This window comes from Antechinus flavipes, chromosome 2, assembly GCF_016432865.1.
Source record: "Antechinus flavipes isolate AdamAnt ecotype Samford, QLD, Australia chromosome 2, AdamAnt_v2, whole genome shotgun sequence".
In the NCBI taxonomy this organism is placed as follows: domain Eukaryota; kingdom Metazoa; phylum Chordata; class Mammalia; order Dasyuromorphia; family Dasyuridae; genus Antechinus; species Antechinus flavipes.
The window spans coordinates 422,933,594-422,949,438 of NC_067399.1; the positions used below are offsets into that span (position 1 = coordinate 422,933,594).

A 15,845-nucleotide genomic window follows, 5' to 3' on the forward strand; every position below is an offset into this window, starting at 1 on the left:
TTTCAAAAGTGAAGTTTATGTTCAGTCAGGAAACAAGTCTGTCTCTGAGGCTTCCAAAAGTCTGCACTTTTAATTGGTAATGAGTAGACAGATGATGTAAATGAGAGCTCTGGGAGTTAGTAAGAGAAAAAGAAGCATTTACCCCAATTTGTTTTCCTGGAAATGAATATTTCATGTCAAGAATGTGTAATAAAAACAACAAAGGCACTACCATTCTGTGCCATAAATGGTTTAATTATCTTGTTGCTTCACAACAGATTTGCCCTTTATGAGAGAGTTTACCAGCTTTTTAATCCTTCTTATTTGATTAACATTAGAATCAATGCTTACAACCTGTGTGGATGTCAATATCATATTATATTTGCAAACATAAAGGAAGATTTTTTTTTTAGAACTCCATGTTAAAGATACATCTTAAAGACATCAGATTATCTTTTTACACTCTTTTCTTAAAGGAAAAAAATTGTTTATAGGATTTCAAGCTGATGGGGCATTAGAGACCATCTAATATAACCCCTTCATTCTGTACAAGGAGAAAGTGAGGATCAGGAAAGTTAATGGTATATTGGAGGGATCACTGAACTTATAGAGTTGAGGAAAACCTTACCCAAAGTCTATGAATTCTTTAAGCAATGATATTGAAATAGTTATCAAAAAATGTATTTTAAAGAGTTCATAATCTTCAGAAAGATAGTTGTTTGAACTAAATCTGACATATACTAACTGTGTAATTCTGGGCAAGTGTCCTAATTATCTGAGCCTGGTTTTCCAGCTATAAAGTAGTAATAATTTACCTACTTTCCAGGGTTGTTGTAAGTACTTTATAAATCTAAAGTGCTATGGAAATGTAACTAATAAAAATAATAGCAGATAAAGGATTTGAATCTTGGTTCTTCAATAACAGCTATTCACATGTTTTTAGCAAAAAAAAGAAAGATTCTGTCTAATAAGATCTAAATGTATATAATTCTTTAAGGTTTGCAAACTATTATATATGTAGGTAATACACAGATATACACTCACATACCTATGTATAAAGTCTGGCTTAAAATATGTGCAAATTTTTGATAATAAATGTAAGATAGAAAAGACATAATGCATGTTTATATAATGATCATGACTCTGCTTCTATCAAAAATCATCTGACTAAACTTTTAAACAAAAATCATGTGAAAAGAGACCATATTTCCATCATCTTTTATCCTCCATAGCTCATACTATATAGTTTCAAGTACATCATAAGTACTCAATAAATATCTGCTGATTGATGGAACGGCCATTGGGTATTTGGAAAGTTGATCAGCAAAGTATAAAATCCTTCAGACCTCATTCAGAAAAATTGTAGCCAGAGAAGTTTGGGAGTGAATCTTAGCTATTATTTACTACCTTCAGTGATCTGGAGAAAATTACTTACCGACTCTTGGTCTCATATGTAAAATTAGAGACTGAACTAAATGATAGCTACATTTTCTATTAGTTCTAAATACTATGATTCCTTCATAGTATGATAGTGGAATTAGACAGTGAAATAGTGGAAAGAACATTGGTCTGGGGTGTCAGAAGCCCCAGATTTAAGTTCCAGTTCTACTAAATCCACTGGTTTACTTCAAGTCATATCAGAACCACCATAATGGCACAATGAAGAGAGCATTGCAATGGGAGTAAAGAAGACAAGAAACAAGATTCTAGAAAATCTTTTTCAGCTATGAAGTTCTCAGATTCTATATTCTGTACAAATTCAATTATCATACAATATCAAAGCTGGAAAACATCTTTGAAACCATCCTGAAACCATTATTTTTCGAAAAAAAAAGATCGAGACCCAAATGACCTAAGATGTCTTTATCAATAGCAAAACACAGAAACTATTTTAAATTTAAGACCTGCAATAGTATCCTTCTCTTTCTACCTAAACTGTTAGCCAACACTTAGCTGATATTTGATGTTCTCATCATGGAAGTAGAAAAGCAAAAGAAGGAGAGGGACAGTCCCAGTCCTGTAAACCTTATGTATTAATTGGTGAAATAAGGGATGCATGTATGACAAATACTGTTGTGTGTATAGATACATATAATAAACATACATATATGCATGTGTATACACATATATGTAGGCATTCCTATATATATATATATAATATGTAATATATATTATATATATATATTTAGTACACGTACATATACATACACATTTATATATGTACAATATACACGTATATATACTTAAACATAGAACGTGTGTCTAGACACACACATGAATATAATTTGATCACCACAACAAATCTATGAAGAAGCTGTTACTCTCAGCCTCGTTTTGTAAATAAGGATATTGAATTACAGAGAGGTTAAGTGCAGGAAAGCGGCACAACGGAGGAAGCGCCAAGTCGGGAGTAAAGACCAACTGACTTCAAATCCAGCTTCAGAAACTGTGGTCCTGGGCAGTTCTAACCCTGCTCGCTTCCGTTTCCTCATCTGAAAATAATCTGGAGAAGGAAATGGCAAACCATCCCAGTATCTTTGCCTAGACAACTCCCAAAAGGGTCACGAGAAGTCGGACATAGCAGGAAAAGGACTAACCAGTAAGTAGCCTTGCCGAGGGTCACAGAGCCCCTCCGAGGCAGAAATCTAACTCAAGTCCCTCCCCTTTGGCCACTGCACTATCTTTAAGAGTTCTCTCGGGGTGAAAGGACCGAATCTTGCGGGCCTTTTTCATAGCATTTTTTCATGAGCACGGAGGTCGAAGTTGCTCCGTCCTTTTGACGCCTCACTGCACTCCTGTCCCTGGTCTAAAGGTAGACAGAAATTTATCGAAAGGGACCAAGAAATAGGTTAACTCTCGCTCTTGCCTGTCACACTAAAAGTCGCCTCGAAAAAGATTGGCGTGGGCTGGACTACAAGTTCCATAATGCATCAGGAGAGAGAGTGACCAATCAGAAATCCGCAGGCTGCCCTAGATCCCGACATGCTCTGGGCAAGTCTGTTCAGAATTTTCCTCAGCGTGGGGCGGGCTGCTAGTGATTTCTAACCCTGTTCCCTGAGGGGCTGAGTTGGGGTCTGGTGAGTCGTGGGAGGACGCACAGTTCACTCTGGGATCCGGAATACTTCTTTAGGGTTCAGATTGTGTGGAGGCACGAAGAAAGCATGATACCCACATTTCCTTTTCCTGGTGTCATCCTTTAAAGCTAATAGTTTCTACATGTAAAGGCCTGGGAGGCCTGACTGGAGTCCCGCTCTCTTCCTTCAGGCTCGCCTTCTTTCTCGCCCTTAATGGCGGAAGTGGGGATGAAGGGCGCGGTGAAATCCTTCCCCCGCCCACCCACCAGCTTCCGTGTACCCCATAGCTCTAAGATTTAGAAAACCTTTTTCCATGGTGAGGAAGGTAGGGTGAATTAATTATACCCATTTTGTAAGATTGAGTGTCGAGGCTCCAAACAGCTGAAGTTCCTTGGCCACAGCCTAATTGTTAATAAATGCCGGAACTAGTACTTAAATGGCAGGTCGTCTGGTTCCTGGGTTTTTGTTGTTTTGTCTGTTTTCTACGTCCTGACCTAGCATGGGGATAAACAATTCGGTTACTTTTATAGCCTTAATTCCCTTGGGCTCCCGGGAAAGAATGTTTCCGAGTTAACATTTGAGCTAAATGACAGCAAGACTGGGCAGTTTGTTGTTGTCCACGAAGATTCCCAAATCTAACAATTAATTAGGACGAGCTAATAAGAACCTTCTAGTATAGAACTGTCTCAAAATAAATACAGGCTTTTTTTTTTTTTTTTTTTTTTTTTTTTTTTTTTTTTTTTTTTTTTTTTTTTTTTAAGGTGCGGAGGGCTGACACTCTGGGAAGGAGAGAATGAATTGTCCAGAATCAAAAATAGGATTATCCCTCAAACTAGGATTAATTTGGATCCTGACTGAATTCTAATTTAATATGCTTTCCGACTTTATATTCTCTATCCTTCCATAGACTTCAATACAACTCGAATGTGCAAACTTCATTCATTGCTTTCTGTAATACCAACCTTAGAGAGTTTTGAAAGTATTTCTTCAATTGCCAGGTGCCGCATAAATGTAATCTATTACTGTTGATCAGATTCTACTGACTGTATTGAGATATAGGTAGAGAGACTGTTCTTTTGTGGCCTCACCCAGTATCAAAACATGAGATCCCTGTGAGTTTACATTTTGATCTCACCATCCTCTTTTGTTCATCAATTCCTGCAAGCCCTTTGAATAAAGAAATCTGAAGCAGGAGAGGAATAAACCTATAATGGACTCCAAAATAATTTTTCCCTTTCTAGCCCATTAGCTCTTCTTGGGACCCTTTTCTTATGTGTTCTTAAAATTAGATGATAAGATGGAGAGTAGCCAAAAATTTAGTAGATTTGACTAATATTCTAATTAATTGTAATGTTGAGCAAGACATTTAATTGTTCTTTGCCTCAGTCTCTTCATCCGAAATAAAGGAAATTATATAACAACACTTTTTACAATGCTTTTCTCAGAGCAAATTTATGAATCGGTAGTGCAAATAATATTTGCATTTATTCCTATTTTAAAGATAACCAAAGAGATTGAATTCAGGTTGAATTCCGACTCAGATCATCTTAAAATCTATAACTCTTTCTACTATCTCATCTTGTCTCAAAGATAGAAGAGTTGGGAGTTAAATATTCTCTAAACACCCCTTCTAGTGCTTTCATCTTATGAGTATCTAAATCATCTTCTGATCTAACATTCAAATGGAAGTCCTCTGGCAGCATTTAAGGATTCATGAGTGTGAATACTTTAAACAAAAATTAAGGCTGCAAGAAAAACCCAACAGCTCATTTCTTTTACAAATATTTTTTGATTTGAAAAAATGTGTATTTTAAATAATGGTTTATAAACCTTCAGGCTCGATACATTTGACCCAGTCAGAAGAAAAAAATATCAATTTTTGAACTAAAGTTCAGTTTGTTTTCACCATTATAAATAGTGGTCTGGGGCAATGAGTCTAAATTACATGTCTTTTGCTTCTACTAGAATATATTCTCCTGAAGGGAAGATACAACCATATTCTGCACTTTAAAAAATTTATTCCACATAGCTAGGGATAGTGTTTGTGTGTAGAGGCATTTTTTTGAATGCATGTCAAATTAACTATATTTGACATAAATGAAATTTTTATCTTGCTGCATTTTTCTTGTCGTTGGAACATATATAATTTATAACACTAAAATGGAAAATCCTAAATTAACCATATAATTGAGCTATTACATGAAAAACTTTTTTCATGCTACTCAGAATACTTGTGCCATTCAACAATAATAGGTGATAGTTTATATTAACATTGGATGATTATATTGTATCTAAAATCTATTATTTAAAATTTTTATGTCATTGTTTCTATTGTAATGGCCCCATCTTGTGGCGATAGTAAGACTTCAGTTTTTATTAAAAGTATCACCATTCTCTCAGGTACCCCTGCTAGAAAACTAGCTATCTTTAACTGTTTTCCTCATTCCCATTGTCTAATTGCTTGTTAAATCTTGTTGCTTTACCTCCATAATATTTTATTCCTATTCTCTCCTCTTACTGCTACCACCCTAGCTGAAACCACTATTTCCTTTTATATATATATAAAATATATATATATAAAAGGAAATAGTGGTTTATATATATATATATATACATATATATACACATATATATACACATATATATATATACATATATATACACAGAGCTATCTATACACACACACACACACACACACACACACACACACATATGTCAAACCATTTCAGTGTCCTGAGCTTGGCATTTTAAAGCTATTTCCAATCTGATTCCCACTTAGTTTCCTGACCTTATTCACAGGTTATTTGCTGTTCTTTGATTTCATCTTGCCCTCTTCCATGCCTTTACACAAGCCTGGAATATTCTCAGGGATGTGCTGAAATCTCTTCTAATGTGGGAGAGATGTTAAATTTTCTTTGTGAGTATTTGTATTTCAGAAATCAACAGTTACTACAAAGTGACTTGATTTATTATTCTATTGATTTCTAGATTGTGTTAATAATGCAGATTTATCTTAAAAGTGTATGCATACTTTCCCCTCGACACTGTGGTCATTAAGCATTTATTAGTACATCTCTGAATATACTCCTTCAGCATCTCTGACAGTTGAAATATAACATTTCTTTTATGGCTCAACTCAGAAATCACTCTTCTAGTAACCCTCCCATATCCTTTCAGATGAACGTGATTTTTTTCTTTCTCAAATTTTCTTATAGAACATTGCCAGAATTTTTCATTTTCCCTTAGTATTTCTACCTTGTGGTGTACTTTTTTGTGCATTTCTCTTACTAGTATAAGATTGTAAGCTCTTAGAAACCAAGGAATCATAACTTTTTTCATCTTGGCATTCCTTAATATATTGCAGAGAGTTGTGTACACAGTAAATGCTTAATAAATGTTTGTTGAATTGAATAACCTGTTTGAACATATTTTCATTTGGAAAAATAATATACAAGATATTATAACCTCATAAGGATATTACTCATATAACCTCAAAAGGATATTACTTCAATTCCTCCTTAGATTTCAAAGAAAAGAACTAAAAGATACAGTTTGGAATTTAAAAATTAAATATTATTGGTACTTTTTAAAAAACATTTTCATTTTTGAATATATCACTTTTTCATTCTCCAACTTTAGATATCTCTTATACAGTATTGAGTTTCATTTTTATTATTCTTTCCATTTACATTGCTGTTATATATTTTATGTTTACTCCCCTTTGAATCAGTTCACAAATCTTCCCAGTTTTGCCTGAATTCTTCATCTTTATCTTTTCTTATAATGTACTATTCTATTATGCACATATAAACAGTAATATACACATACATAGACATACAGATGTATATTCTGAAATTCCTTTGCCAATTCCTCAATTAATGAGCATTTGTTTTAAAATTACATAGTTTTAAAATACTGCAAAGGAACATTTTTGAAAATAATTTGCAATATTTCTATTTTGTCAATTTTTATTTTTGTTTTTTAGTCAAATGTTTCAGAATAATATTGCTGACCAGCAGTTCGACCTGAAAGTTCTAATTAAAAATATAGAAAAAATATTTTTGGATCTAAAGAAGATGAATGGTAAGTATGGAATTCCTAGAAATTAAATTGCTTACATATTGTTGTTTTAAAAGAAGAGAATAATCTGTCTGTGTGTGTCTCTACTCTGCTTAATTAACTTATTCCCCTTTCCTACAATTGACTACTGAGTTTCTTCTGTGACTAAAACAGTGGCACAATGAAATTGTACTAAATTAATCATCTAATCATTGCATTTTATAGGTAAGAGAAAACTAAAATACTATCTGATATTTGACTGGGAGTCAGAAGGCTTAGGTAATAATAATGGATCTATTGCCAAGCTTGTGACCATGGTTAAATCACTTGACTATTTTGAACTTTTAACTTCCTCATATGAAGAGACCAAATACTAAGATCCTTTTCATTTCTAATATTGCATTATTCTCTTTTATTAGTTATGTGTTTTTCATCTGACCTAATAGAGCTATTTATGTAAAATTTTAGATCAGTTTTTACACTCACCAAGTTAATTAAATAATCAAAAAATACTTGCAATAAAATACCTTTTTTTGATAATTCTCATCATTACCTCACCCTATTTTTTTTTTTCTAAATTCAGATTCATATTAACCTGTTCTCCTTAATACAATTTCCCAACCAAAGATTAAAATAGGAGAGGGTGGACATAGAGCCAGCCAGAACATCTGGAAGAACAACAACACAATAACATTTGATCTGCAGTAGAATAAAGACTTAACCTTGCTACAATAGTCCTATTCTGGCATTGAAGTTCCTGAAGGCAAGAACTAGCCAATAGATCCAGGAATTCATGTAGGAGGGGAGAACTTGTACCTAAGATAAAGTCTTAATATAGAAAATAAAACTAAAAAAGAAAACTGATAAAATTATGAAATGATATGGATTAAGAAAATCCCAAGATAAAAACTCTGAAGAAAACAATTCTGCCATAATTGCAAGTAGAATCTCAGAACAAAGAATAGATTGGCTATAAACACTCCTAGAATATACAGAAACAAAAATTGAAACACAAAATAAAGAATTGAATTAGAGCATTTAGAAAGATAAAAATAGCTTAGAACAGAAAATGGAAAACCTTACCAAAGAAGTGGACACAAATGGAGCAAAGAACTTAGTCTCCATAATATGATAAGAAATATCTGGACAAAGTAAAAAGAAAAAAAAGTTAGAAGAACAAATGAAGTATCTGCTAACAAAAAATTACATATATATATATATATATGTGTGTGTGTGTGTATGTACACATACATGTGTGTGTGTGTGTGTGTGTGTATGTATGCATGTATGTATTTTGCTGAGGCAATTGGGATTAAGTGACTTGCCCAGGGTCACACAGCTAGAAAGTGTTAAGTGTCTGAGGCCAGATTTGAACTCAGATCTTCCTGACTTCAGGGCTGGTGCTCTATCCACTGCACCAATTACCTGGCCCCCTTAGACACTATATTTTTAAAAACCTTAAAAGAAAACTGCTCAAAACTTTAAGAACTAGGTGGCAAAATAAAATAGAACAAATTCACAGCTCACCTCCAGACAGAAACCTGAAGTTAAGTATACCCAGAAATGTCATAGCCAATATTCAGAGCTTCCTGATCAAAGAAAAATTACTTCAAGTAACCAGAAAAAGAGGGGTAAAATACCAGAATATCACAGTTAGGATCACACAAGATCATGCAAACATTATGTTCTGCTCTCCTTCTTTCTTCTTATTTTTATCGTTTTATTTTTCCCCAGTTACATGTAAATACAATTTTAAACATTCATTTTTAAAACTTTGAGCTCCAGATTCTCTCCCTTTCCACCCTTCTTTTTTAGAAGTCAAGCATTTTGATATAAGTTATATATTTATAGTCATTCAAAACATTTTCAAAGTAGTCATGTGAAAGAAAACAGACCAAAAGAAAAAGAAAGAAAAAATTTTAAAAAGTATACTTTAAACTGTATTTGGACACCATCAATTCTTTCTCTGAGGATGGAAGGCATTTTTCATCATTAAGTCTTTCACAGCTGATCATCTTACAATACTGCTGTTACTTTGTAAACAGCAACAGCTCATGAAATTCAGGTTTTTCTAAGAGCGTTCTGCTCATTATTTCTTACAGCACAATAATATTCCTTCATAATCACATTCCACAATTTGTTCAGCCATCCCCCAATATATAGGCATCTCCTCAATTTCCAGTTCTTTGCTATAAAATTTTTTGTGGTATATAAGTATTTTTCCTTTTTTGCTTTTATTTCTTTTGGGATACAGACATAGAACTGGTATTGCTAGGTCAAAGGATATGTATGATTTTATAGCCCTTTGGGCTAGTTCCAAATTGCTCTACAGAATGGTTGAATCAGTTCACAGCTCTACCAACAATGTATTAACATATCATTTTCCCCACATCTCCTCCAACATTTTTCCTTTTCTATTCTATTAGCCAATCTAATAGGTATAGAATTGTTTTAATTTGCATTTCTCCAATCAGTAGTGTTAGAGCATTTTTTTTCACATGGCTATAAATAGCTTTGATTACTTCATCTGAAAACTGTTCATATCTTTTGATCATTTATCAATTGGAGAATGGCTTTTATTTTTATAAATTTAACTCAGTTCTCTAGATGTTTGAGAAATAAATCCTTTATCAGAAAATCTTATTTCACTTTTTTTCACAATTACTGTTGCTAACTATATTTCCCTCCTGTTTATTCTATTCTTTTTACCCTGTCTTTCCTCAAGTATTTTGTTTCTGACCATCACCTCCCTCAATCTGCCTTTCATTCCATCATTCCCCTGCTTTTTATTATCTATCTCCCCTCCTGATTTTCCTGTAGGGTAAAATAGATTTCTATATCTAATTGAATGTGTACTTTTTTAATGCCATGAAACTGTGAGGAGAATTTGTCCTCAGCCAAATTCTGATGAGAGGAAGGTTTACTTACTCCTTTACCCCTCCTCCCTTCTCCACTGTAAAAGTTTTTTTCTTACCTCTTTTATCTGAGATAATTTATGCCATTTTATCTCTCCCTTTTCCTTTCTCCTAGTGCATTACTCTTTCATTCTTTAATTTTATTTTTTGGATATCTTCCTTTCACATTCAACTCATACCTGTGCCCTTTGTCTGTATATAGTCCTTCTAATTGCCTTAATAATAAGAATGTTCTTATGACTTAACAAGTGTCATTTTTCTCATATAGGAACATCAACAGTTTAACTTTTGTTAACAACTTTATATCTTCCCTTTCCTCTTTACCTTTTTATGCTTCTATTGAATATTGTCTTTGAAAGTCAGATTTTCTATTCAGCTCTGGTCTTTTTATCAGTTATGCTTAAAAGTCCCTTAATTGTTTATCTATTTCCCCCCTGAAGTATTATTTATACTCAGTTTTGCTAGCTAGTTGAATCTTGATTGTCATTCTAGCTCCGTTGCCTTTTGGAATATCATATCCCAAACACTTTAACGTAGAAAGGTGCTAAATCTTGTGTTATCTTCTCTGGCTCAATGATACTTGAATTGTTTCTCTCCGGCTGCTTGAAATATTTTCTCCTTTATCAGTGAGCTCTAAAATTTGGCTATAACATTCCTGGGAGCTTGGGATCTTTTTCAGGGGGTGATTAGTAGATTCTTTCAATTTCTATTTTATCCTCATTCTAGAATATCAGGGAAGTTTTCCTTAATAATTTCTTGAAAGATGATTTCTAAGTTGTTTTTTTTTTTGATCACAGTTTTCAAGTAGTCAAAAAAAAAATTGCATCCTATACCTATTTTCAGTCATTTTTTCCAGTGAGATATTTTACATTGTCTTCATTCTTTTGGTTTTGTTTTATTGTTTCTTGATTTCTCAAAAAATCATTTAACTTCCATTTGCTCAGTTCTAATTATTAAAGAGTTATTTTCTTCAATGAGCATTTGTACCTCCTTTTCCATTTGGCCAATTTTCCTTTTCAAAAAAATTTTTTTCAGTTAATTTTTGTGCCTCTTTTCTCATTTGGTCAATTCTGCTTTTTAAGGCATTCTCTTCATTGGCTTTTTGTACTTCCTTTACCATTTGGCATAGTCTTGTGTGGAACAGTATCATTCATAAAAACAATTAGAGACTCTCAAAGTAAGAAAAAATAAAAAGGAATTTATTAAGATCTCATGAGAAAGGGAATCTGACAAAAGGTTTGTCAGCAAAAGGATTGCAAAGCATAACTTTAAAACACAAGATTAAATACCCTGAATACAGAAGCTCTCCCCCCCCACCAGCGTTTTCTCTCATTGGGGGAGTCCAGGGTTACATTCTAATCACAGAAATTTAACCCAGAAACAAAAGGACACACATCAGTAATGATAAACTCTTAATTTAAATTTCCCTAGAGAACTGATATACAAACAGATATAATTTAAGGCCATCATCACCTTTAAAAAAGTACTTAAATGCTAATTAAGAGGTGATAGGAAATAGAAGGGGACAACACCTGCAACTTTTTAGCTATAGCTCTGTTTGTTATTATAAAGTCTCAAGTCACAATTAAAGTATAGTTTAAGACTGTATTCCCATGAGAGTGTCTTCACTCCATTAATTCCAAGTCCTGTTTTCTTCAGGATGTGTGTGTATTGGGGGGGTGGGGGATGCCTTTAGCAAGCTGTTGACTATTTTTTTATTATTTTTTTGCATCACTTTCATTTCTCTTCCCATTTTTTCTCTAGTTCTCTTACTTGATTTTCAAAATCCCTTTTGAGCTCTTCTATGGCCTGAGGAACAAAGCGTATTTTCCTGGGAGGCTTAGATGTAGGAGCTTTAACTTTATTATCTTCTGAGTTTGTGATCTTCCTTGTCAGCATAGTAGCTTTCTGTAGTCAGATTTTTTTTCTTTTGTTTGCCCGTTTTTCCAGAGTGTTTCTTAACTTTTAACTCTGTTAAAGTAGAACTCTGAATTGAATGGAGTGAGCTGTCCCAAGCTACAGATGGTTTGTGCGGCTATTTTTAGAGATACTTCTAGGGACCTATAAGCTTTCAGTTCTTCCAAGATGATATGATCTAAGGAGAGGTATGAGGAGGCTACATCAATGTAGTCCCAGCCCTAGAAAATTAGTAGCAGGCCTTGGGAGCCACTAAAATAGAAGCAGAAGTAGTAGCACTTGCTTCCAGAGTTCTCAGCTTCCAGGTATTAAGAGGGTTGAACAGCTGGTGAGATGGAGATTATAGGGATCTCTTTGCTAGCACTGAGACAGAACTCTGTTGCTTTGCCCATTCTTCATTGGGGTCACAGTTCTGGGTAGCAGTTCTGGGGTGAGGAGGAGGACTAATAAACCACAGCTTGTGTGCACAGTAGAGCAGGGACAAACCCTCCTTACAGTTCTAAGACATAAAAAAAAGTGCTTGTGGTCACTCACAGACCAGAGAACATGTCAGAAGAGTAGTAAACATCTCTCCTTAGATCATACTACCGTGGAAGAGCTGAAAACTTCCAGGTGTTCCATTCTCACTCTGGTGAAGTGGACTTCTCCTGCCTACATTCTAAGTTTTCTTGGTCTGGAAAATTGTTTCACTCCCATCTTTTTGTGGGTTTAGCTACTCTAGAACTTAGTGTTATTTAAAGGTGAGAGAGCTCAGCTAAGTGCCTGCCTTCACGCCTCCATCTTGGCTTTGCCTCTGCAGCCATTGCTTCTACTTATTTATTTATTTGGTTTTTGCTGAGGCAATTGGGGTTAAGTGACTTGTCCAGGGTCACAGCTAGGAAATGTTAAATGTCTGACATCATATTTGAACATAGGTACTTCTGACTTCTGGGCTGGTGCTCTATCCACTGTGTCACATAGCTACCCCAAGCCATTACTTTTAAGGAATGAAAAACTTGGAATCCAATATACCAAAAAGGCAAAGAAAAAGATGTATGCTTAAGAATAACACATCCTGCAAAATTCAGTATAATCATACAGAGCAAAAAGTAGATTTTTAATAGAGGGATTTCAGCCATACTTATTGAAAAAAAAAAAAAAAACAGCTAGATAGAATCTTTGAAACACAAACATACCAAACAAGAAAAACCCAGAAAGTTACCCCATAATTATGGTGTGTCAAAAAGAATATACAAACAGGGAGGAGAGGGTAAATGGAACAGCCTCTATTCTAAGTAGATTAAAGATAAAGGAAAAGGATATAGAAGAGAATATTTATAGCAATCTTTTAAAACATAGAACTGGAAATAAAATAGATATCTAACAACTGAACAATGGCTGAGTGAACTATAGTATATATAATGGAATTTTATTTTGCTTTAAGAAATTGTAAATATGATGGAATCAGAAAAAACATTGACTCATTTAAATAGATTCAGAGCTAAATAAGTAAGAGATCAACAAAGGATAAATTTCACAAGATAACAGCAATAATATGAAGAAATAACATTTTGAAAAGCTTTTGGACTTGATCAGAGTCCAAAATAGTGAAGAATAATGACTTCAAAAGACTGAGAATGAAATTTGCTTCCTCAAAGTAGCCCAAGTTTTAAGATTACTTTTATTGCACTATGGTATAGTTATAATTTGTTATAATGGAAAGTTTCTACATAAGTTAATAGGGTAGCTGTAATGGGTTAGTGGGTAGGTGATAGATATGCAAATCAAACAGTGCAAAGAAGAAAAAAATGCAAAAGGGGGACACAGTAGTACTTAAGTGATTTGTTAAATTTAGAATATATACATATGTGACTAGGTGTGGATGTGCATAAGTCTGTGTATAATATAAAATATATGTATGTTCATGTGTATTATATATATTGAACAAACTACCTAACATGTTTACTTTTTTAGACAAGTTTTTCCCCTTATATCAAAATGTTTGTATTTGTTGATCATTATTTAAAGTAAAAGTTATTTAAGAATTAAAAAATGTATACTTAAATAATGGCAATATGGTTGATAATCTTTTTTTTTTTTCCTATACAGAGCTCACCAAATTACTTCTGTGTGATCTTATTTTGAATTTTAGTCATCCTATGGAGACAGAAGATTTAGTAAAAGTAGAAGAAAACAACATTATTTCTGAAGAGTTTAAAATATCAGATCATTTAGAATTAGTTCCTTCTTTGAATGATGATATCTAACATACTGAAAGGCAAGAATTTTCCATTTGTTTGCAAATTGTTAAATTATATGTATAAATCTAATAATTGAGGATTAAAACTTTTATTAAATGTTTACTTATTTGGAAAATAATTTTTTATTCCTTTTAAATAACTGGGTAAATGAATGTCATTAAATTGTCCATGGGACAAAAAAACTTAACGCTTTATCCTAGGGGTAACTTTAATCTAATCTGAAGTAGAAAGGATTATTAATGATGGACTTATTACATTTACTATTTTTCACATATGGCAGTGAGGTAGAAATTTTTTGTTACATTTGTCCCCAAATTCACCTTGCCAACATTGTCCCACTCAATTAATTCAGTCCATGTTGTATTGGAAGTTAGAAAATATTGATTCTAATACTGTTTCTGCCATGTACCATTTCTGTGGCATTTGCCAAGTCATTTCACCTTTCTAGGGCCTCACTTTTCTCATCTGTAAAATAAGAGGACTGGTTAGGTGATCTCCAGTGTTCCTTTCAGCTCTATACTTATGAACTTCTTTTGGTATCATCATAGATGTTAGTAATTAAGTACAACAAAAGAACTTATAAGTAAAATCAGCTCACATTTAAGCCCTCATACAGCCAGAAGTTCACTGACACTGAACAACTGTTGAAAGTTCTGTAGCCTTTCTACACAATAAAAGCCCTCTGAAAGTCTCTTGTGTGTTGATCTACATTTTGAGAAACTGATGTAACAATATGAGTTTTCTTAAACCACACCATCTTTGCTGTGATGAACTCAATATTATTGTATATCCATCAATATATTACATATCCATTACTGTACATGCATATTATTTAGAAAAAATGTTAAAGAATTGCTTTAATTCTTAGGAAATTGAGATTTTTTTTTTGCCAAAAAGCCAAAGAAAAATTGCTCAGATTTAGAATCTGAGTTTTATGTTGGAAAAAACCTTGGTAACTTTGTTGTCCATAATCTTCATTTTACAGTAAAGAAACAAGACAAGATTCTTTCAATGAAGTCTTTATCCAAACAAGAGTCATTATAGTATTCACCAATTCACTCATATAATCAGTTGTTATTAAGCTACTATTATATACAAGATACTGTGCTATATACTGGGAATTTTGTTGTTGTTGTGGAGTTATTTTTAGTCATATCCAATTCTTCATGATCCCATTTGGAGTTTTCTTGGCAAAGATATTAAAATGATCTTCTGTTTTCTTCTCCAGCTCATTTTTCAAATGATGAAACTGAGGAAAACAGGTTAAATGACTTGCTCAGTGTCACAGTAGGTACTAAGTGTCTAGAACCAGACTTGAATTCACGAAGATTAGTCTCTCTGATTCCATGCTCAGTACTTTAGCCATTGTACCACCTAACTGCCCCACATATTGGGGAAACAAAGACAAAAAATAATTTGATGGTATCTTTTCTTTGATTTTTAAAAAAATTCATGTAGTATTGAAATTAACTTTTTTTTTAATGTTTGATAGAATTCACTTATAAATCTGTCTGATGCTAATTTGTTTTCTTTTTTCTCTTTGGAAGTTCATTTATGACTCATTCAATTTCTTTTTTCTAAAATAAGATTACTTATGCATCCTATGTCCTGTTTTATTAATCTGAGCGATTTATATTTTTAGAAATATTTATCCATTTCAT

The 15,845-nt window shown here is 33.2% G+C and overlaps 1 protein-coding gene across 2 annotated transcripts; it reads left to right on the forward strand.

Moving 5' to 3' along the window:
* Positions 1 to 2,354: 2,354 nt before the first annotated feature.
* C2H5orf58 (chromosome 2 C5orf58 homolog) lies at positions 2,355 to 14,875 on the forward strand. Of its 2 annotated transcripts, none has more exons than XM_051978886.1 (3): positions 2,355 to 2,578; positions 7,039 to 7,136; positions 14,033 to 14,875. In XM_051978886.1, the coding sequence occupies exons 2-3, from the start codon at positions 7,043 to 7,045 to the stop codon at positions 14,188 to 14,190; spliced, it is 252 nt and encodes an 83-aa protein (XP_051834846.1). In that variant the 5' UTR covers positions 2,355 to 2,578; positions 7,039 to 7,042; the 3' UTR covers positions 14,191 to 14,875. The 2 variants fall into 2 exon arrangements, with proteins under 2 accessions (XP_051834846.1, XP_051834847.1); XM_051978887.1 differs by lacking the exon at positions 2,355 to 2,578 and adding an exon at positions 2,968 to 3,056.
* Positions 14,876 to 15,845: the final 970 nt, after the last annotated feature.

What these genes read in the sequence shown, in the direction of transcription:
- C2H5orf58 (XM_051978886.1), top strand. Translation starts at nt 7,043, where the DNA reads ATGTTTCAGAATAATATTGCTGACCAGCAGTTCGACCTGAAAGTTCTA. An exon ending in GGATCTAAAGAAGATGAATG is followed by an intron (nt 7,137 to 14,032) that starts GTAAGTATGGAA and finishes TTTCCTATACAG; the next exon opens with AGCTCACCAAATTACTTCTG.